General features: G+C 43.4%; 3 protein-coding genes across 4 annotated transcripts; 2 read left to right on the forward strand and 1 right to left on the reverse strand.

Moving 5' to 3' along the window:
* Window positions 1-1,225: 1,225 nt before the first annotated feature.
* fxr2 (FMR1 autosomal homolog 2) lies at window positions 1,226-16,449 on the forward strand. The gene is made up of 18 exons (XM_028993842.1): window positions 1,226-1,442; window positions 1,526-1,901; window positions 4,389-4,441; window positions 5,600-5,693; window positions 5,833-5,904; window positions 6,690-6,838; window positions 6,987-7,080; window positions 7,159-7,275; window positions 7,440-7,610; window positions 7,697-7,775; window positions 8,105-8,214; window positions 8,341-8,427; window positions 10,252-10,474; window positions 12,674-12,853; window positions 12,931-13,134; window positions 13,258-13,356; window positions 13,437-13,531; window positions 14,659-16,449. Exons 2-18 carry the CDS (start codon window positions 1,851-1,853, stop codon window positions 14,767-14,769), a joined length of 1,989 nt encoding a protein of 662 aa, XP_028849675.1. The 5' UTR covers window positions 1,226-1,442; window positions 1,526-1,850; the 3' UTR covers window positions 14,770-16,449.
* Window positions 16,450-17,373: 924 nt separating this feature from the next.
* Window positions 17,374-18,937, reverse strand: tifa (TRAF interacting protein with forkhead associated domain). The gene is made up of 2 exons (XM_028994224.1): window positions 18,762-18,937; window positions 17,374-18,565 (listed from the first exon to the last, which is right to left on the reverse strand). Exon 2 carries the CDS (start codon window positions 18,544-18,546, stop codon window positions 17,971-17,973), a length of 576 nt encoding a protein of 191 aa, XP_028850057.1. The 5' UTR covers window positions 18,547-18,565; window positions 18,762-18,937; the 3' UTR covers window positions 17,374-17,970.
* Window positions 18,938-20,347: 1,410 nt separating this feature from the next.
* rbm4.3 (RNA binding motif protein 4.3) lies at window positions 20,348-23,245 on the forward strand. 2 transcript variants are annotated; one of them, XM_028979361.1, is made up of 4 exons: window positions 20,348-20,422; window positions 21,258-21,689; window positions 21,773-22,445; window positions 22,762-23,245. In XM_028979361.1, the coding sequence occupies exons 2-3, from the start codon at window positions 21,281-21,283 to the stop codon at window positions 22,414-22,416; spliced, it is 1,053 nt and encodes a 350-aa protein (XP_028835194.1). In that variant the 5' UTR covers window positions 20,348-20,422; window positions 21,258-21,280; the 3' UTR covers window positions 22,417-22,445; window positions 22,762-23,245. The 2 variants fall into 2 exon arrangements, with proteins under 2 accessions (XP_028835194.1, XP_028835184.1); XM_028979351.1 differs by having other exon boundaries at window positions 21,773-23,245.
* Window positions 23,246-23,662: the final 417 nt, after the last annotated feature.

The following is a 23,662-nucleotide window of genomic DNA, read 5'->3' on the forward strand; positions in this document are numbered from 1 at the left end:
TTAGTCAATGAAAATTGCATTTTAGTTTAATTGCTTTTTTATTTACGCAATTTAATCCAGTCAATATAGTAGAAGTACCTATTAGAACAAACAACAAAAACAACTTATAGTCAAACCCATTTCACAAATAAAACAATGTTATCTTATTATTATATTATTGTTACCTTATAGACTCAAGAAAATACCAATGATATTACATGATATATTTTGTTATCGCCACATGATCATCTTGTTTGTCATGTCAAAAAGGTTTGTTGACAAAGATATTTTATCATAACTTTTGTTGACAAAAACAACACTAAGTGCAATGAAGATGGCAATAGTGAGGATATGATGTTGTCTTCTGGTGGTGGTGTGATGGAACTAAGGAAACCAAATAGAATGAATTGTCAGCAAATTTACAGATTTTCCATGATTGTAATTTCATGTTCAGTTTTTGTACAGATGGTCTATTTATAAGTATTGTAGACTTTTACTAATACACACACACACACACACTGTAGTATGTTTTTTTAATTAAAATATACTTGGAAGCTTTATGAATGATGAAGTTTTGGAAGATGACTGGCAACATCAACAGTTTAATTTTCTATGTTGACCGGTGCTGATTGTTTTTCATCCATTATTTTAAAACTCGGAATTTTTGGGCCAAGATTATGTAAAATAACTGATCAGTTTTTTAAAGCTGAAACCATTTGTTGACAGCTTGCTCCCCCCACCTCCAAAATCTCTGCTGTGTCCCTGTACTCATAAAGCTTCATCAACGCAAAAGAGCTGTGGATGTGTGTATGAATCTACAAATGATGTAGTTTTAGAATCCTCTAAAAGTACTTTTCTTTTGCTTGTTTGTAATCCAAAACTAAGTGCAAAAATATCCCAATCTTAAAGTCTAAAAACGCCTGAAATCACCTAAACGCAATGGATGATGTCCACAACGGTTAAGACAGCTTTGGGGCATAAGCAGAACGTTGGAGAGCCACTAAAATTGAACACGCATGTAACAGACAGGCGACCGCTCCAATAAAGGCAGTCGTCGTAGCCACTTGTGCAGTCATTGGTCACTTGCTGACCAGCCTTGATATTTAGAGGCAATGGGGAAAGGCGGCGGGTTTGAGTGGCGCGCATTTGATCCAATGAGAGGCGCGTATCTTTCTGTGGGCGGAGCGTGCGCGCTTGAGGGGTGGGGTTCCGGGGGGGTCATTCACACTCTCGCCGTTTCACTCTGACGGCGTGCGTTTGAGGGGACGGGCAGTCGGGGATGTGAGGAGTTGCCGGGCGTTAGCATAGCATATAGCCCAGCGCGGCAGACACACACGCATCTGGGAGGGAGTGTTTTCACGTTGGTCGCCGTTTGAAACGCCAGAGAGAGTCGCCGTGACCGTCTCCTCTTTAGAAATCGCGCCGACCGGAGTGTTCCGCCAGCTCCCTGGTTCCACCCGCCGGTACCTGTGGTTGAAATAAGGTGTCGATGATTAGCGACGGAGCTAGCTGCTGGCTAACACCTCTTTCTTGCCATCCTCATTAGCGAACAGTCCTGTCTGGGAACCAGGCGTGAGGCTCCGGCGCCAGCGCTCTGTCCTCGCCGGCCTGACGACCGTCCACGTTTTCTCCAGGAAACATTTGCGGCTTCACCTGGCGTTGTCTGGCTACTCCAGGGCTCCCATCACCCATCACTCCCTAACCCCTCCTCGTCACCTCTGCCCCTTTCCCTTCCATCCGAAACACTGGAAGTCCACGAGAGGCCGGAGAACGGCGACGGGCCAGCGAAGCTGGGGCTGGGGGTGCTAGCCGACCCGCGCGTCGTCGCAGCGCCTGCCGAGGGGCACAGTCGTGGGGACGCAGCGGCTACCATGGACGGGCTGGCGGTGGAAGTGCGCGGCTCCAACGGGGCCTTCTACAAGGTAAAGAGGGAAGAAGACATGCAGTATTTCAGCAACTGAGTGACGTGTGCACGGTAGAGCAACGAAGTTCGTGGAGCGATTATGTTTGAGATTTCTGGGCCGCCATGAACACAGGAAAATGCCTAGAGGACTGTGTTTAGCTTTTTTCTCTTGAATAGGTTCAATTCATGCCACTGTGATGGAGTCCACGCTTGTTTTGTCCTGGTGGGACACATGTCTGAGACACTGGTCGACTTGTGTTGTTGGCGTGTTTGACTGGTTAAGTGACAAGATCAAGCCAACCAATAAGAGGTGCAATAAACACTTCATGGGGATGGCAAGCCTTCTTTTGCGAGCTTTACAGTAACTTGAATGAGATGCGCGACCGACCGTGTGTGTGTGTGTGTTCCCAGGCTGAGGAGCAGCAGCGTTTTCCTGCTCATAGCACATGTGGGGCAGCCAGTGTTCGGTGCAGAAATCGGGTCAGTTCAGTTGAATTAATGCTTTCGGGAAGTTGCTTGTAGCCCACGGTCACATGGTGGGTTGGCCCCATGCTCTACCTGGGTATTATCCAAAACACTACCAGTCAGATCTGACCCAACCCTGTTTATTTGTCCCAACTCTTTACAGAACGTGCATTTTTTTGGCTGTTAAATTGGCAGTGGCATTTTATTAGGAGCAAAATGATCAATGCAAGTAAACATAATTAACGGCTATTCATGGAATATAACACAATGTTTAACTGATTAAAATGATCTTTTGCGGCCCAATCTCAATAGTAATACAGATCTTCTGATGTAACCAGGGTCTCCACATGGCTTTCACAGTAAGACGCCATTAGGGTGGGTGTCAGCTTCTTGCTGTGGGGTCTAGAAAATCCTGAGTAGCAAGAGCAGGTGTGTGTGAGCAACAGGTGATCCTAATCTTGACTCTCCTAACACTTGACACCCAAACCTCACACATGTTCTCATCTCCCCGTCTCTCACACACCCACCCATTTCTAGCACCATTTCTTTTTTCATCTTTTTTTCTCGAACCCAACCCGCCATCTCATCCTTTACTCCTTTCATAACCCATTCATGTGGCATCACCTTGTCATTGTTGATGCAGATTGTATGTGGTTGGGTAACAATTTTAGGTTGGTCCATCCTTCTCTTGGTTTCGTGGACCACATGGTCCACTTAATCCTTTAGATTAAGATATGGACAACTGGAAAAAGTTGGAGCTTGTCTAACATTAGCATGAACTTATGACTGTGTGACACTTTTAGGAGAGCAATTATGGCCTTTGACCAAATGACAGCCAATTTGCTCTCTGATCACTGGATATTTATTTACATGTCTTTAAACCATTGAATATTGGTTTATTTGAGCTTGAGCTTTTTCTATCTGCCAAATGTTACCCTGTAGGGTTCAAACCACATGGTCAACCAAGGAGTGATGTCACCAAGAGGTCGTCGGCATTAATTGGTTTCCCCTTGGTGCTGTCATGCCTAAAACAGCACTGCTTACGTCTTTAGCAATGGGGAAAGTCCACTGGAAGATGAGATGTGATACCCACACTGGTTTGTTACCTCACTGCTGCCTCAGTCCCTACTGCTTATCATTGCTGTGCACATATTTGACAGTTTAGATGCTCTTGGGCGTGGTTTCAAAGATTTGTGAATGGCCTCTGGTACTTTGATCATGTGTGTCAGGGCCTGTGATCAGCAGACTTTCCAAGCAGGTGAGATCCTGGAGTTCCTGCGTTGCAGTCCTGCTCATGAACCACCCCCAAAACCCTAGTCCCAAATAAGGAAGTGTCACCCAGCCAGTGCTGTCATTCGCTGTGCCTTTCCTGGAGTCAGGGCGTCTGCATAGGAGGTTTTGCGGGACGTTGTGCTGGGTTTGTGGATCCTTTGATTGACTAGGAACAGCTTTTGAGGAGGGGGGTTCTCAGAGACAGCCTGTCTGTCTTATAATGACCGCCATCAGCACCCCTTGTACCTCATGTATGTGTCTTTCACAGACAGTTGTGTGTACTGGTCATGTTTTGCACAGACATCCCTGGTTTTGGTGTTTTTCGAAGTTTAGTTGGCTCATGGCTCGTTCGAAACCACCTGATAAACAAAGAGACAAAGATGCTCTTTCTGTCTCACCATGAGTTAGTGAGAGTACCATGTTAAGATTTAGTCTTATTTTGGGGTTGTGTGCACGCGTGTGTGTGGCCAGGGGAAGACTTTGCCTTTACTGCCTGCACTGTCTTTCGAGAGGAGCTTGTCACATTCCCTCAGGGTCTCCCGACTCGCAGCCAGAAAGTGAGGAGGACGTGTCTGTAATATCTGCTCCACTGACCCCAAAAGTGACTCCAGTTTCTTTTTGTTTTTTTCTTTCTTGTCTTTGAATAGAGAAAAGACTCAAAATCTTTCAGATCTCATTTAGCCATGTGACCAATCGGCTTTTTTCAAAAGAGCAATTTTGGATTTTAGGGCAATTCATGATTCTCCTTTCTATCTTCTTTCCTTTCCAGGGTTTTGTAAAGGATGTTCATGAAGACTCCCTTACAATAGTGTTTGAAAACAAGTAAGTTCTTTATTTTTCACCAATGTATCTTATGCCGCATACATCTCAGACCGTGTGAGCTTGTATTAATAAAAAATCTTTTTTTTGTTAAAAAAAAAATTTGCAACAACCTCACAGCCGTGCCTGTGCAAAAAAAAAAAACGTTACTCATTTCCTTTAAAATCATTCCCCCAGTAATCATCCTGGTCCCCCCCCCCCTCAATCCTCCACTTTCCCTCTATCAGTTCTCCCCTGAACCAGAATGTCCTAAATATAGTCACACAAGATATGCAGGCAACAAGCCACGGTGGTTGGTGGATGGAGCGGCGGTGCCCTCTGCCATTCTTGGAATGGTTGTCCACCCACTCCAAAGCGTCTACTTTTCTTTTGCTCTATAATGTACTCATGTACATTACAGTTCACCTACAGTTGCTGACTGGTGCCACTTGAGTTTGTTTGCTTTGACTTCAAGAAGGAATCCTTGGTTACTAGCCTGCTTCTCCAAGGATACTTTCCTTTAACATTTGGCCAAGACACATTAACCTTGATCTAGACCTGTTCCTGGCTGTCAAATCTAAACTGTAAAACGTCTCTACACTCAAATAAACCCCTTTTCCCAAACATTAATGTAAACTATGAATTATGTCATGGGGTACGTTACAGTGACATACCAACTGATTCTACAGCAGATTCCTTTTAAAGAGGAAGTCAGAAAATGTGTCAGAGTTGGATGTGGATTGGGGGTCATGACAACGATTATCTATGTTTGGCTTGAAGAACAAATGCCTGCGTAAAGGGTCTAGAAGTAGCACTGCTTCAAAAGAACAGGACTGTTGAAATGATAATGTGTGTGTTTTGGTTCCTATTTTTAATGTGGTGATACACACCTTCTGTTGTGACCTGCTCTGTTAAAGGTCCTGTGGTCAATGGTACAGGGTCCTGGTTGTGTTTTTGGATTTCTGGTTATGACTTTTTAATTTTGCATCATCAATACCTAGATGCCAGCCATTGCTTTCTTTCAAATACTTGATAATATTTATTTTATGGTGACGAACGGAAACATTGTTTAATAGTCACAGATGTTTCTTTTCTCCCCTGCATACCTTGTTGTACAAAAGCTGACTGACAGCCACGTCTGTGATTCCCTCTCTCTGTCTCTTGTTGTTCCCTCCCTCAAAGCTGGCAGCCCGAGAGACAGCTGCCGTTCTGTGATGTGCGACTGCCACCTCCAGCCGACTACCACAAGGACATTGGCGAGGGAGAGGAAGTGGAGGTTGGGCATTCCAACCCAGATATACCTCAGTTTATAACACACACACACTAACAAACACGTTCCACCTGTATGAAGTAGTTGTAAACACTATTATACCATTGTTATACATTTACCCCCACATCCCTCTGTTGTCTTTAAGGTCTACTCTAGGGCGAATGAGCAGGAGCCTTGTGGCTGGTGGTTGGCTCGGGTCCGAATGATGAAGGGAGAGGTGAGTAAAGAGCAGAGACAGTAAGAAACACATTTCAAACAAACTTTTTGCGTAGCCATAATGTGTTTTTGGGGGGGGGTCTGTGACAACCCAAACAGCAGTAACCTGAATGCCTTTTAGAAATAGACCCTGGTATTATCCAACAGATCTTTTTCCCCTATGCAGTGACTATTGAAATGTCTTAATATAATGGGAGGATGTAGTCCTGCTGGGTGGGTGGGGGTTGAGTAGCTGCACCAGGGGTAGAACCCAGTCTCTAGCTGTCAGAGAATTGAACTTTGTCTCTCAAACCAATGTCACATTTAAAGTACTGGTAATATATGTGATTTGCCTAAATGCTGCAGCTAACAAAACTGTTTTATCGTACTCTTAATAATTGTACAGAATCAATTTTACATCCTTGGGTAGTTTGCCAGCAGCTAAATTTGTGATAAATGTCAAATTCATCTACGCATCAGTTGCCTGTCCATATAATTTCCCATAGTTTCTGTTAAAAGAAATCTCTTTAGTTTTGAAGTACTGTACCTAAGGACTAAAGCAGAAGCAAAACGCTTATATTCAATGTATATATATTTGAGTCAGCCGTGTGTGTTTGAAGATGTTTTCTCAGAATGGCATATGACGCTTGCATTGTTGTAAGGTTTGTTGTATTAAACTCCAACTGAACATCAGTGTTATGGGGTGTGTCCCATTGCGGTTGGTTCAGATTTACTTGCCATTAGTTAAATTAGAGGTGCTTGTACTTTTAAATGGAAACGTTTCATCGCTGTGTCTCTCCACCTCAGTTCTACGTGATTGAGTATGCTGCATGTGATGCCACATACAATGAGATAGTCACGTCAGAGCGCATCCGACCTGTTAACCCAAACAGCCCTGCGACACGCAACACCTTCCACAAAATCCCTATCGCCGTTCCTGAAGACTTGAGAGACATGTGAGTGTGAGGTGCACAGTATCATCCACATGTTCATATATGACATGCACGGCTTGGTGGTTATAATTGACACATGTATTAAAATAACTATATGCATTTCAGTAAAATGTGAGCAACCTTTCTGACCTTGTGACTTTCTTTTGTGCAGCTGCTTTAATGACAATATACACAAAGACTTCAGGAAAGCTATCGGAGCCAACTGCATCTCGTACAACGCCCCCACACATGAATTGATTGTATTGGTAAGTGCCCTTAGCCAACATCTTTCCGTAAACAGTAACAAAACAGTTATAAAATAAAACATTTTTTTCCCCCCATAGTCCACAAATGAGTCAACGGTGAAACGTGCCACGCTGCTGAGCGACATGCATTTCCGCAGCATCCGCACCAAACTCATGCTTATGTCTCGTAACGAAGAAGCAACCAAGCATCTGGAGGTATATTGTGCAATAAAATACATGCATTGTAATTTGACCCTCTGTGTCAACAATATCAAGTTTGTATTTACAACAAGAAAAATGCTTATGTATAAGTATCCAGACAAATATAACCTCAGATCTGTTAATTATGCTGTCATGGTTTATTTCTTCCTCATCTCCAGACCAGTAAGCAGCTGGCATCGGCGTACCAGGAGGAGGTACGTGTGAGGGAAGACCTGATGGGTCTGGCCATTGGCTCCCATGGTGCCAACATCCAGCAGGCACGCAAGGTTCCCGGAGTAACTGCCATTGAGCTGGAGGAGGAGAGCTGCACCTTCAGGATCTATGGAGAGGTGATTTGAGGGTTAAATGTGAAGGAGTCAATTTATTTAGATTGAAGTTAACAATTATTTAACACACATACAATTCTCAAATTCAGACACCTGAAGCAGTGAAGCAGGCCCGCGTTTATCTAGAGTTTAAAGAGGACTCCTTCCAGGTTCCCAGAAACCTAGTTGGTGAGTGTACTAACTTGTCTGTATGTGGTGACTTGTATACCAATATCATCTAAATTTCTTGTCATTTCAATTTGAAGAATTAGTAATCACAACAGTTTTTCATAGTTCAGTGGTGACCTGGGTTAGATAATTATTTTTGTGCAAGCTGTGCACTTTCAAATAGTTTTCTTGTAGGAGGTTTACAGATAAATCTCTTAACTGTAAAAAGGGCACCACTGCCTGATGTAGAGATGCTGGTTTGCATCACGCTAAATGGTTGAATTACATATAGCATATAGCTAAACTGAACAATGTTTAACTGGTATCAATTTCCTTTGTATTCCACATAGGCAAAGTTATTGGAAAAAGTGGCAAAATTATTCAGGAGATTGTGGACAAATCTGGCGTTGTACGAGTTCGGATAGAGGGAGACAATGACAAAAAGTTTCCCCGTGAGGAGGTATGGATACATACATACCTATAACCCACCCTAAAACATGCTTATAGTCAGTAACATAACAAAACATTGAATGGAAAAGTAAAAACTTTTCTCCTTCTCTCACTCTTTCTCGCTCTCTCTTTCCAGGGGATGGTTCCATTTGTTTTTGTTGGCACCAAGGAGAACATTAGTAATGCTCAAGCTCTGCTTGAGTATCACGTCTCATACCTACAGGTACTGTCAGTGGCACACTCAGTCACATATTAGGTTTCACCAATAGAGAGCAGTGATTTGTTCTGTGCACCATTTAATAGCCCCAAAACCATGCTGTCATCCAGTCTCAAGCGATATTACTTGAATCATTACTATGAATCATAACCGAAGTATTTTCCGGACTCTAGAGTTCAACCAGTTTGGTCACTCATGCGACCTGATTTCTCAGTGGTGCAACCAACTGTTCAGTGAAAATAAAATCCCTGTAAACTCCATGGTTCACTCAACAAACGCATATTAGGACTATCGTATTCTAAACCAATCAGAGATCACAATGGGCGGAATTTGCTTCTGATGGGCCATGGTCCAGGTATTTCCTGTATGTTTGGTGGTGCGCATGCTGCAGTCAGAGGTGAGATCCTGGACCTGTCAGATAGGCAGAGCAAATGAAGTCACGGCGTAGGGCTTTAATCAAACCTTAAAGGTTCGATCCAAACCCGATAAGTACAGCTTTTCATAAAGCTCAAACCAGACACTATTGTTGCAGCAGATGTGGGCCAACTTGACTGTACCAACGGTCAAGTTTTATCCCCAGACTTTGCTTTCGTAATTGGCAGAAGCTGGCCTATGTTTCTCCGCCTCAGCTTGCATTTTAGCACTAGTTGAAACTAATCACGTGAACTCATCACGTTTTCAGTAAGTTACCTTTCTCTAGAAAGGTAAAGTGAAGTGATTGTCATTGTGATACACAGCACAGTACACGGTGACTCAACAAAATGTGTCCTCTGCTTTTGGTGAGCAGTGGGCAGACATGAAAGGCACCTGGGGTGCAGTGTGTGGAGATGGTGCTTTGTTCAGTGGCACCTTGGCATTCAGGATTCGAATAGGCAACCTTCCTTAACCGCTAGGCCACTACTGCCCCATCTTTGTTAACAAAATTGGCTTGGAAATAACAATACTGCTTGCAATTTAAGCAATTTAATAAAATTTAGATAAAGAACCTGTAAAATGTCGGAAATTGAAGTTGAAAATTTGGTGCACCTAAATTTTGTGCTTGTGCAAAAATTTAGGCAAACCAGTGCAAAGTTAGGCTGGAGCATTGATTTTGGAACTGGCCTGTACTGCAGAGGATGGCTGCAGCTGAGTCAATGAAATGTTCATGACTGATCCATCTGACCCTCAACCTCCAGTAGAGCTTCTGAACAAATTGCTCTTTCCCTTGTGTCTTACATTTGAAAATAGCCATGGGGGGGTGGGTGCATCGTGGGTGTGGATTACAAGGCTAAACGCCCCTGAAGTCTCCAAAAATAAACCAGCCTACTACCTCCTACCCTCCAGCGCTCCCCAACAGCTTCAGCTGTTGTTAAGGGCTCACAGCTGTCACATTTTGAAGTCCCACCTAGCCAAAGACCACCTCACTAAGTGCTGTCAGTCTGCTTTAAACTCCAAGCCCAGTTCCTTTACTGGAGCCTCCTTTACTGTTTCAGTAGACTAGTCACGCTGTGAAGGAAATTAAATTAGTAGTAACGTTCACCCAATCAAAATACTTCCAAATAATACCATAACCGTTTGCTCAAAGCTATTTAAGGTATACATTGTCACCTTGTCAATTATTCCCATGTACAGTGTGCTATGAAGTTGCTTAAGTTTTATTGTCTAACAATAATTTGCAACATCAGGCAATCAAGGCAGATTGGAATTAATGCTGGTCTCCAGCAAACACTGGATGTGCTCAATGTTTGAAGTGGCTGCTGTCACCTCAAGTAATTAGGCTGTTGTATCAATGTTTTAATGTTTGAAGCTGCCACACAGGACTGACTCTGCATTTCCTCTCTCTCGTGACAGGAGGTGGAGCAGCTACGTTTGGAGCGGCTGCAGATTGATGAGCAGCTTCGGCAGATCGGAGTGGGCTACCGAGCCCCACCAAGCAGGGCAGCACCAGCGGGAGGAGGTGACCGTGAGAGGGGCTACTTGACAGATGAGAGTTCCAACTCCCTTCACACTTCACGCACCTATGGTGGACGTGGTCGTGGTCGGAGACCCTCCAACAGTCAGTACTCCGGATATGGTAAGAGATTGCCTTGCTCGTCCTTTACGTCACTCGCCTACCAACCCTTAGGTGTTCTGATAATCCAAATCTGACTCTCAAAAATGAAAAAGTAGATTAGAAGAAGCAAAAACATCTGCATTCCAATAGCTTACTGCTTCCTTTTGAAGTTCACAGTGGAATTATGAGACAGGATGTGCCACTGTTAGTAGTTTTGCATGCTATTGTCAATACATACCATTGCAACACAATTCATACTCTTATTTGAATTTTGGGACAAAGAACCTCACTCAAATGCAGTCATCAGGGTTTCAGAGTTTTCTTGGGGAGAATATTATGGCTTGGATGACAGCTTCTCTAATCACGGCAGCTACAACTGGTAGGCCAGTTTCTCCTAAACTGGTGGGGCGCCCCCTGAGGAAGCACAGAGGTATTTCAGACCATACAAATGGGATATGCAGCACAAAACTAGCCCACAGGGGGGCGCAGAAATGTTTATTTTCTATAAAAGGGAAGTGCTATGTTTGAGAACCACTGGGTAAAAAAAGTCTCTTTTTGAAGTTTTAAATAGAATTTTCGAAAATTCTAAGGCCTTAAATATCTAGTAAAATGACTAATAATACTTAAATACAGAGTTAAATGTCTTCAAAACACTGCATACCCAATGAATGTGTTTACTTGTATTATCAAAATAGCTTGGCGAATTTGCCTAGTGAGGAGGGAAAAGTATGTTCATTCATCTTAATCAAATGAAACAAGTCTTCAAGCCAAGCCTGTCAGTAATCAGCACTCAATGTACAGTGTGCACTTCTGTATTCACATGTGCAGCGCCGCGCAATCACAATGTCAGATCATGGGGTTACATGAATGCAAAATTATGCAGTTTAAAGTATGAGAGCACAGACTGAAGTGATGTTGTAAATGTATTAAATGTTTTTTCATAAAATATTAGTTTTGTTTGCAAATCTCGCTCACCAACATCAGGTGATTGTGACCACATACATCTCTGGGGCTAAACATACTGTTCTTCTGTGCCAGGTGGTGAGAGTATTTATTACTGCAGGGGGCTTAATACTTGGAAAAATGCAGTTTTTTGCAAAAGGCTGTTTTACTCTTAGCTGTCTCTCTTCTGTGTTCGCTTAGGTTCACCTGCGTGCTTGAGCAACTCTTGGTGTATGGAATCAGATTTGTGCCAATTTTGAAACAAAACTTTCCTAATATACGACGTTGAAATGTAAAATATGAGGATGGAATTTTGAATTTTTATAACTGTTTTACTGCTGGCTTTTCAGTCGCTCTGCCCCTTTTTACGTTAACGCTTCCTGAGGATTCGGTTGGACTTCTGGCACAATGTTCTTGTGTGGGCGGGGCTTCGCCTCATTGGCCAGCAGGTATTTGAGTGACCGCTCCATTCCTCGGAACAGAGTAAAAATGAGCAGCATAGTCTCTTAAGCCAAAATGAAAAAGAGCAAGATGTAAGCAAAAATGCATGTCAAAATTCGTTTTTTGTATGGTATTAGGAAAGTTTTGTTTAAAAACTGATTCTGATTCCATATTGCTGCAGCTTTACAAATGTGCCACAAAATTAACCAATCACTGACCAGAACAGAAAATCGGCACTCATATTTAACTACTTCTGGTCAGTGATTGGTTTTTGTGTCAAAAGCAGCATTTTTTCAGAGATAAAATGTATAAAATGCTCAGAATAAATTTTTGTTTGCTCTGATTACATTTTCTGTGCATTTGGCACAAATAGAAGTAAAAAAAAACACACCACCCCGTACATTTTACAAGTCGTATGTATGATGTCACAACGACAGCTCAGGTAGGAATGTTTTTTTTTTTTTTTTTTTTTTGATGGGCAAGCAAGTGCCATTTATAAATCACATTTCCCCCCCAAATTGTACAGCCCTCAAATATTACAGTTGCCCCCTAGTGGCTTGCTGCAGTGCAGGTAATGTGAGTCTGAATATGAGTCTTGGAAGGAAAATTAGTATATCAAATAATAATATATTTCTCAAGATAAAATACTATTAATATTTTATTTCAAAAGAGCATCTGGCCCTCAGTTTCTGCCGAGGAAAAACGGACCCTTGGACAAATGTTTTTTATGACCCTAATGAAGGGTCTTAAATTTGATGAAAGTGGCCTTTAAAAAAAGTCTTAAATTCAGCTTCTCGTCCATATCTCCTTAACCTAATATGCATTTATCTGCTCTAGGAACAAACTCCGAGCTGTCCAACGCTTCAGAATCTGAAGAATTCAATGAGAGGGACTCTCGACCCAGGGGGGTTGGACCAGATGAGCGGGGATCTAAGAGGGGTGGACGAGGAAGAGGCTCTAGCACGGGAAGGGGGCGTGGAGGTCCAGGTGCTCGTCCCACCAACACAATCAGCTCAGGTACAAGAAGGTTTGATTTGATTTTATAATTATATGTCATATTTTTGAACTCTTTCTGACATTCTCAAATTCTTCAGTCCTCAGAGACCCTGACAGCAATCCGTTTTCCCTGCTGGAGGGTGACGGTGAGGTTGGGGCTGACACTGATGCTAGTGAGGGAATGGGGCCTGGCAGCGAACGACGGAGACGTTCACGCCGTCGCCGTAACGACCAGGAACCTAGTGTGATTGATGCTGCTGCTGAGTCAGACAGCCAGGCCGCAGCAAGTGAGAATGGACTTGGTGAGTTCAGAGGTCATGACTACATCCTCATTTTGTTCTGTTATGTTTTGAAATGTTTGCTTCAGTAAAAGAGGTTATTGTTATCCCTGGTACTCTGACTTTAATATTTTTACATTCTATTAGAGGATGAAGGCAGGCCTCAGCGTCGCAATAGGAGCCGGCGTCGCCGTAACCGTGGTACCCGTCCTGAAGGGGGCTCTACCAGTCGTGACAGACAGTCAGGTCAGAGCTTGTGGATGGCAAATGGAAGGAGTTACAAAGTAAGCTGTAAATGTATGATCTAATTTTTCTCTCCTCTGCAGTGACCGTGGCAGACCTCTTCTCTCGTGCCGACTCCCAGAGCCGACAGAATCCCCCTCAAAAAGAGGCAGAGACCCAACCGACTGCACATCCCAAGGTATGTTGTTCCTTCTCCATTTCATCATTTACCTTAGTAGTTTTATCAGCAGCACCTTTCATCTTATGCTTAATTTAGTGTGTATTTTAGTGTTCATCAAGCAAATAAAACAATTGCAAAATGGGGAGGGGAAGTGTGTGTGTGTGTGTGTGTGTGTGTGTTCGTGTTCGTGTTCGTGTTCGGGGGGGGGGCATGGAAAAAATGTGGTCAGAAAAAAACAAATCACTCAAACATTTGGTGAAGTAAAATTGTACCTAATGGACAGATTTAAAGGAATGGGAATAAGGTAAAAGTGATTATTGTTGTCATTGTTTTGAAATGTTTGCTTCAGTAAAAGAGGTTATTGTTGCACAGCAGAGCACATATAAAAAAAAATAAAGATTCCAATAACAATAACCATAACCCTTGGGTTCATGGCTGCAGTGGGCAGCCTGGATGTACTGATTTAGTGTGCTTTTTACTTCAATGGATAGCAGCACCAGGATTGAAAATCATTGAAATGAGAGTGAGAATGCTGTAGACAGACAAAAATGTTGCTTAAGTTTATCAAAACATTATCAGTGCATGCTGTAATAAAATCTGAATGAAACCATGTATTTTAAGTAGTAGTAAAAATGAAAGGGGTTTACAAGAGTAACTCAATAGTTTAGTTTACAGCACAAATTATAAATATTACAAGTGGCTATTACATTTGATTTCATAAAAGCTGTTGCTTTCTTTAGATTCGTTATAAGAACTTGGGGAACTCTTACAAGCAAAAGTCTACAAATGGAAGACAATATTGTGTTGCTGCATAGAGAACTATATAACAGAATCTTTCACTGAACAAAATGTCATTATTTAATTAAGAACAAAGGAAACTCTGCAATAAATGGATTAGGTAAATCAATATTTGATCATAATGGATGGTTTTGTTACGTTAACAAATTACTTTAGTTGGTTTTGTGGTTTTGGTGTACATTGGCTTGCACAGTACTTGTTTGTGTGAATGGGTGTAAATGGTGAAGAAACAAAAAAGCATTTTCCAAAATTATTGTTACAAACCCATTGCAATTAATTTTCGATTCAGACACAAACTAATGCAGTCTAAGCTTTTGAAATTTTGCATTTTCTTTCACTGTTCTTAGGAGAATGGGACTGATGCCCAGAAGGATGAACACACGTCCTCCAAGCGCTCCCCTAGCAATGGCGTGGCTGAGCCCGGAGAGACCCTGACTCTGGTCAATGGCGTCTCATAAAAAATGAGCCATGCCATGGCCAAGACCCTCGTCTAGAGCAAGACATCACAGCAAAAATCGGTTCCTGCTTGCATTTACGTAAAAAAAAAAAAAAAACCTTTAATCAGATGAGTGAAAATCGACTTAAAAACCTGAAACCATGCAAGAGATATAAAAAAGTTACAAAAAAAAGACAACAGCATCTTCTTAAACACGTTAACGGTGTATGTTTATCCTATCTATCAGTACTTAGTGCTTATTTAAGACTAGCTTGCCAAATAAGAGCTGGTGGATATGACTTTGAAGACTTAATGAAACACAGAAACAGGACGTGACTTTCTTTTTTTTTTTTTTTTATTATTATTATAATTTATTATTGTTTTTTTTTTTGTTTTTTTTGTTATTTCACTGGTCTAGGCTTGTGATCTCACTCCCAGTCAACACAGGCGCATCTCCTGAACAGTATTAAAACTCGGAAGGGAAGATAACAAACACGCGTTCACCCGGGCTGATGTGTGGCGGGCTTGGCCTTTCGAGGTGACGTTGGCAGGCGTTGTGGGTGCTCTTGAGATTAGAATGGTGGTAGCCAGTGAGACGTCCGATAATGGAAAGACAATTGTGCCTTGAATTTGGGAGAATTCGTTTTTTTTCTCCATTTGATTTTGTTCACAGATGGTTGGTGTTCTACTTCGGTATGTTTGTGTTTTTGTTTTTGTCTTCGGGGATGGGAGGAGGAAGGGTGTAAACAATTAAACTACTAAATTCACTGAACAAAGGTTTCAGATGCCAAAAGAGAAATTAACAAGTGCTCCTCCTTTGGGACGATGCGTAGAAAGGAAAGACTGTGTTCGCAGCGTGTGCGTGTGTATGTGTGTGTTTATAGTGGAGACATGACTGCACAAGACACTGTTTGTGAGGCTGATTCCGCAGATTCGTGAAGTGGTGGGCCCAGACTAGTCTGATTGGTGGGTTTAGAGACCCCGCCTTCACACTGCCCCACCGTCACCAGATCTTGATTCTGATTCTGAACGATGTACAGGACATGGCCACGATCCACACAAGCAACCCGAACTTGTGCCTGTACACCCACGACACCTCCCCCTAGGCCCGCGAATGTGGCTGAAGTAGCATGGGGTGGGTCAGTGTGTGTGCGCGCGGTGGTGTGTACGAAAAAAGGGGCTCACTGGCAGCTCACTGTTCAAGCTTCCTGCGTTGTTAACGTCTTTGATAACCACTGCGGCTTAGTCAGTTTTCAAAGTGTATACATGCCAACCAAAGCGGACCAGTGCCTACGGCAAGTTTGAGTTGGCACACCAGACCATCTGAACCAGTCTATGAGGTGAGGCAGGAGTTGGTAGCCCATGGCTATGGAGCAGAGCAAGAGAGAGCAGACAAGCACTAAGCACACGTGCAGAGACGGGCATAAGCAGCCATGGGCGTAGAATACAGACACTCTGACTAACGTGATCCTGTACGAAGAGCTGGTTGGCCCAGAGCCTTAAACGCGCCTTATAGGGGACAGCCGACCGTGTCAGGAGGGCTAAAAGCGAGTGGTTGTCGCCGTTTCATCATGGGAACGCCAGGGAGCCGCGTTGGGCTCACTTTAATACTTGTTCATCTTGGATTCCACTCAACTCTTTTTGTTGGTTGTTCTTTCCACATCATTGGAAAAAAAGTGAATAAAACGGAAGTGAAAATAAATGACCCTGAATTGTCTTTGTTTGTGTCACATTTCTTGTTCTTTTAGATTCACTTACTAGAACTTACTGAAGAGGCTACTTTCTTGTTTTTTATATGCATGTGCTTCAGTATACCTTCTTACTTCCTACCACTGATTCTGCAGGTTATAAGGGTGTTTAATTGAATCATTCTTTTTAAAGAACAGTCCTCTAGAAGTATTCCAGAAAGTGGACAAACACAAACGTTCACATTGTAATTTCATTAAAAGGTCTTGTGCACTTCATTTCAAAAGGGGCCTTGGTCATTTGCAAAAAAAAAAGTGGTTAATAATACACAGATTAAGTGAACCATAATGTGAATAGCTTTCTTTCCATTTGTGTAGTGAGTTCTTCAAATGGGCTGAACAGGACCAAGTGTGAATACACCCGATCGTACAGTTGATTCATGTTTGCTTTTAGAGTTTATAGTCAGCTGAAAGCTGTAATAAGCGGGTTCTATTCCTGGAATGGTATTGCATCAGAAACATTTAAACCTGCTGGTTTCAAAGTTTTCTTTTCTAATATTCGATTCCAGTGATCTAATACACCAACCTCCCTCTCATGACATTTCTGACTTTGACCTGTAGTGCCCTTTTGCCGTGTATCTGGGACAATGGAGCAACTTGTGGAATGCTGATGGCTCCCCTTAGTGGATATAATGACAAAGACTTACAGCATGTCAGTGCTGCATAAGATCACACAGTGACTAAATATTTTATTGCCTGTGGACCAGATAAGGAGCTGATAAAAACTGGTTTTGTCATATATTTTGCACTCATCCTGGCAGATACCAGCCCTTTCCCCAGCTGAATGATTCACATATTCTCAGAACGGTTCAATGAGGATGTGAGTTGTTTCAGCGTGCCCATAGGCAAGAATCCCTGACATAAATGTGTGATGTGTTTATATTAACGCTGGGTTAAGAGCGAAGGATATTTAATATTATATGATATATATATGATATATACGTGTCAGCGGTACGTGAAAAAATGTGTTTTTGTTTTTTTTATTGTCCCCCTCAGGAATTACTCCTGAAATTTTTACTGTCCAACATCCCCCCAGCAATGATGAGGGATTTTGTGCCTATAAAACAAGCTCTGTTGAAAGAGCAGAATTAGAAGGAAATATAATCCTTGTTATGCATAAAAACAAGATGGTTACACGAAAGCATACAGAGTATTGCCACGTATTTATCATAACTTCCACTTAAAACATAAATCTAGCAGAACAATTAATATTTTTGTAATAACAAAAAAGTTTGCGTGTCCGACGACAATTTAATGAGCAGGAGGTAACTTTAATTCAGCAAAACAGTTCAAAATATGAATCTTATCAAAACTAATGTGAAAATACACCAAATATAAATAGTAAATAATCGGAAAGAACGCTTAATAGCAGTTATGGAGCTTCACAGTATAAAAAGTGAACAGTAAGATATAATCAACGCCTCTTGCTGATTAAACCGACCGAACGAAATCCGCTTCCTCGGGAAAGGCTCCCCGGCCTAGTCGGCGGAAATCTGCTCGGCCTCGTCCGTCTCCGACGGTTCCTGGCTGGGGCTTTTGAAGAGGCCGGGGAGCCCGCTCTCCATGACCGGGGTCCCGCTTCCCTCCCCCTGGCCCATCTCCAGCGAGGGCGACGCGTCCCGGCGCTGGAACAGCACGTCGAACTTGGCTTTCGCGTCGCCGGGCTCTCGCAGGACGAGCAGCTCGTAGAAGCCGAACCTGAGGAGCGCCTTGTCGGGCAGCTCCGTGGCCTCCAGGTAGCCCAGCGCCGTGCCGTTCACCGTCACGCGGCCCCGCTGGCTCAGGTTCTGCGCGGTGAAGCGCAGCTCGGGGTCACCGGGGGCGCGGAAGGCCTGCAGGGCCAGCTGCTTGCGGGAGACCCGGAGGTCGTTCAGGAGGAACTTGCAGGCTTGGCCGTCGCGGCCCACCCTCACCGGGTCCTCCGCGTCCTGCGTCTGGCGTCTGTTCATGGGCAGCAGGTCGTATAGGTGGTGGGAGAAGCCGGGGGGATGGTAGATCTGGATTCGGAGGCACGTCATCAGCTCCTCCGTGTCGGCCGCCTGGGACACGGCCATGGTGGCGACGCCGACCCTCCTGGAGATACAACACATGCGCAGTACATCGCGCGTTTTAATGGACGCGTCCTGTAAAGTTTGATCACCGACGACTCTCGACTTACTACACACCGTAGATAGGGTACACACTTACCGTACACACTTACTACACAAAACAAACGCCGAAGTCCGACCCAACCCCCCCCCCCGCATTATCATCCGTGAGATGCACGTACCCGTCCGATCAGGCGGCGCCCGACGCGATCCGACTTGGCTCCGGGTTTCGCTCGGTATCGATCCGCCTCTCTGGCGGTCTGGCGTGAAAGTGCCTCGGCCAGTGTGCTGAGCTGCAGGAAACGCTTGCGTCACCCCGCGAACCCCCCCACCCAAGTCCCCTGATGCCGGGAAACCCCCGGATTGCGACAGCGTGGCATCACGAGGCGACGGCGACCTTGCTTTCGCTATCTCTTCGTGTGCTTGGTCTGTGCCGCATCCAGACTTCCGCCTCAAGATGTCGTGTGTTTGGTGAGATTCTTGTAAATAATAAGCGGCATTCCACGTCATGTTAGTTACAGATTAACGTTGCCTTAAAACGACTGGCCCACGATTCCAGTCGAATTTCACAAAGTTGGTGTAATATACATTTGTATAGGCACAAGCGTGTTCTTATTATATAATGTTGTCATTCATTTATTTCCCACAATTGAAACCATCCAATCGTAGACAAGCAGACCAACAATGTCAGAGATTTGACTTTTGTGGCAAGAACCATTCAACTAATTAAAAAGAAAATGACAGTCCATCATTACTTTAAGACATGAAGGTCAGTCAATGCAAAAAAAAGTTGTCAGCTTCAGAACATTCTGCGCATTAACAGCACCTCAGATTTGAGCCTACGTAAATGCATCAGGCACATCTTCACATCAACTGTTCAGAGAAAGTTGCATACATCAGACCTTCATGGTTGGATTGATGCAAAGAGCCACTTCTGATGAAGAACAACAACAAGAAGAAAGTCACTTGTGGTAATAAACATAAGGAACAGATGTAAGATCAATGGAAATTTTCAGATTGTTGGTTCCACCCACCATGAGCAGATGGTATATCCCGGCGAGGGAAGGCAAAGCAGCCAACAAATGTTCAGCACCTCTGGAAAAACCTTCATGAATGTTGGAAAACCATTCCAGGGGTCAACCTGATGAGGCTGACTACATGATTTCATGTAGTCATAATACTACACAATTCCAAGTGTTCCTTCATATGCGTGGATGTCTTCTGTATTAATCAACAACGATGTAAATCAGCCTCTCCCAAAATGAATCCATTCTTTTCTCCAGCATCCACTTGAGATAAGCATGTTTTCCTGATCCTGTTAATACCTGTATAATATGGGTCCTTTTCACTAACCAATGGTTTCGTAGACCATAATTGGTGGAATTTATTCTTTTATTCTGCCTTTAATTTTTTTATTTTTTATGTGAATGTTATATTACTAAAATAAAACTAGAACTAGCTGTTATTTTCTCAATAATAAAGATCAGCCCAAATTGATTGCATAGTTACATTCTCCTAAAGCTACACTGGCACAAAAATAATACAGCATAATACACTGCTAAATGTTACTGAAACAGAAGATTTGCGTCAGTCAGTCACTAAGCAGCGCGCACTCCTCGATGCATTTTTAATGACGCTTGTTGCTTCTGGTTTACCGTCTGGAAATGCTTTTGAACCAATCAAAATTTGCTACGCGCTTTCTCTGCATATTGATTAGCTGAGCTCCTTCAACGGGTGCCGATTGGCTGGTTTTCAGGCGCTGGGCGGGATCTGGAGGAGTTCATGAGTAGTTGATGGAAAACGACTGGAGCCATTTTGCCGTGGTGTGTGCGTTTCGGAGAAGGTGAGTTGTGTCCCGTCTATTGGTAAAATCGGGATTTATATCTCGATTATAAGGATCGTGATTCATTCTAAATTTATTAAGCTCTCTAGCATTTGCTTGCATGTTAATCGATTTGAACTTCAGTTAGAATTCGGTAAAACTATCCAGGCTAAGCTAAGTTGCTAGCTTCCGTAGTGTGTAGCCCGCTAATGCTATGCTAGCGTCCTCGAAATTTCGGCGGCAACACCACTTTATAAATGTAGATTTTTATTGATTAAAATTGAACTAGCTGGCTTCATTTTGGGACTTTTTAATATATTTGTAACCTTGATTTAATTGTCAATCCGCACTCCTTTTCCGATGATATGCTAGTTTCGAATCCTGTATTAAACAAAATCGGCTTGTTGTAAAATGGCGAATTAGCTCTACGTTTTTTGTTATGTCCTTGGATACTTTACAGAAGGGCATCTAATTGTACGTCAATGATTTTTCATTGCTTGTACTAATATCTTTTTTCATAATCTGCTAGCTAAGGCGTTTTGTTTTCCTGTTAACATGGGGATGTAACCCTGTGTGGTTCTCCTTACTTGAAGTTAACTTTCTTACATGATTTGCAGTGGTAGACCTAACAGCCATGTTTTTTCTACCCATCTTGTTTTGGTGCATATTTGTAAACCAAATAAGCTGGAGTGAATTTAGGCGGAAGTTAATTTGGCCTTGGCAGCTCATGCGGTCTTTCTGGGCGTAGTATGGTCATTGTGTTCGGTATTATATTTCCTTCACTTCAGTGTTATGAGTGTATAGTTTTCAAGATTGTTTACTACAATTGTGGTGTTTGTTTTTTTTTTTTGCTTAGAGTTCAAGGAACTTGCACCAAAGATGGTGAAAATCTTCGTTGGGAACCTTCCGCCTCAGGCAGAGACAGAAGAGATCCAGGCCCTTTTTTCTCAATATGGTACAGTGACAGAATGTGCCATCATCAAGAACTTTGCATTTGTTCATATGGATGATCGCAAGTGTGCTACCAAAGCTATACGCAACCTGCACTTGTACAAGATGCACGGTGTGCCTATAAATGTAGAAGCTAGCCACGGCAAGAACCAGGGCCCTGTAAAACTACATGTTGCAAATGTGGAGAAAGGCGCAGCTGATGAACTCCGAGCTCTGTTTGAGGAATATGGCACAGTTTCTGAATGTTCAGTTGTTAAAAACTTTGCATTTGTTCATATGCCTAACTCTGAAGAGGCAATGGATGCCATGAAAGGCTTGACCAATACAGAATTCCAAGGTAATGATCAGTTTCATTGAAATGTCTCTGCTTTTAGAGGAATATGTGTAATTTTTTATTTTGTTCCTTTTTTGTTTAAAAAGGCAAACGGATTCATGTGCAGATCTCAAAGAGCCGTCCCCGCGGTGGGGAAGATGAAGGTTATGGGCCTCCAGACGGACCTGGATATTGGCCACCACGTTTCCCTGGTGACAGGCCTGAACCTGGTCCTCCTGGGTTTCCCAGAGGTCGATTTGGTCCCCCACCTGGGCCACACGGGTATCCACCTGCCCCTCCACCACCCCCTCCACCTCCCCTTAGACGTGCTCCCTCATCATTTGAGCGAGATGGCTATGGGGTAGTTGACTACTATGAGAAATATCGCGCCCGGCCATTTGGAATGGCCGCCCCCTTCGAGGACCGTCGAGTCAATCCAGTGCCCCCTCCCCCACCAGCCCCTTCCGCAGGCATCATGAGGGAGCGTCTGGGGGGTTCCAATCTTGACCCCTATGAGCGTCGTCCTCTCCCTCCACATCCGCCGTCCGCATACTTCCCCCGTGATCGCAGCCCCATCCGGCGGCCGCCACAGGCTGCAGCGGCACCCGCAGGCAATGGCTACTCGTATGAGCGCTCCCGTCTATCGCCCCTATCCATGTCCCGGCCCCCGTTTGGAATGCCACGGCCCAGGGATCCCTATGCAGACAGGGCGCCACCCCCGCCTCCTGCTGCACCTCGCTACACGTACTAAAGCTAATGACCGGCGCTCGTGTACTCAAGGTGAGAATAGGCTTTCGATGCGGTAGCGTTGAAATGCGGTGGACACCTGCACCATGTTCAGGCGCGTCTTGTTTCGTTCAGGTTAGGCTGTGCCTAAACCTCGCGGAAGGTCGCAGACAACGGGGGTTAATTCCTCAATGCCAAAGTGCAAAGTGACCAAAAGATGGCAAAGCTAAATAGTGCCATAGAAAACATGTTTAACCTCTGTGGTTGGTCGTGCTTGCGAAACTAAAACTTGACAAAAAATTCAGTTACTTATATGTCGAGTAATAGATAGTGAAAGACGCTTGACTCATGTGATTTGCTCTCTTTTCAGGTTTAAATTATTCGACAAGATCGTCGTCGTCTCCTGATGCACACGGCACATAACACCCCTCTCGTCTGACGGATTGCGTTATGTTCGGCAGCGCCTCATAGTGGAAGAGTTTCTAAAACGGATCTCCCGTCCTTTAAATACGCTTTTAGTCTCGTCACGTTTCGTCCTCTGCCTAAAACTGTTCAGAATTGCTTTTTGTTCTGCTTGTTTTGTTCTTTCTTTTTTTCCCCCCCTACTAGTCAGGAGAGGCTGAGTTCTTTTAGTCCATACACTATGGAAGTCATGCTAAAAGGCTTAAAAGCTGAAGGCGTTTCTATTTTATCATTATCATGGAAGTTATATATAATGTATGACTATAAACAGAATTCAGCTTAAAAAAGGAAGCGGCATACATTTATGTAATGGATTAAACCTGATTTTAATTTCAGATATAATCGTGACTGTACATTCGAGTAAAAATAAATCACACCTTTGTTTTATCCAACCTTTTCGTTTTGTCTAACTAATTTTACAGCGTTTTTAATTTAAATCATAAATAGGGCTTCATCCTGTCAGTACAAGCAATAAAATCTGGTTGACAAGAATGACTTGAGTGTGTTGTAGTTTGGAAATAAACTGTAGGCAATTCAAAAATGTTCGCCTTTCATCTAAGCTTCTTGTCCCACCCCACAAATACTTTCTAGTTATTTTTAATAAACTGGCTTGAACTACAGCGTCGTATGAGTTTGTTGCTCGTCCCATGTTGCTTAGCCCTTACGTGTGTCGTGCATCTTTAACGTTGCTCTCTGTACATTTAAAGTGAAAGTCAAAACCGGTCATGGAGCTTTCCATATGATTTTATTCGTTCTGCGTGAGATACCTTTGTCTTTGCGGCGTCCCTTATTCGACATCGCATTGGGCC

The sequence above is a fragment of the Denticeps clupeoides genome, chromosome 1 (assembly GCF_900700375.1).
Source record: "Denticeps clupeoides chromosome 1, fDenClu1.1, whole genome shotgun sequence".
Taxonomy (NCBI): domain Eukaryota; kingdom Metazoa; phylum Chordata; class Actinopteri; order Clupeiformes; family Denticipitidae; genus Denticeps; species Denticeps clupeoides.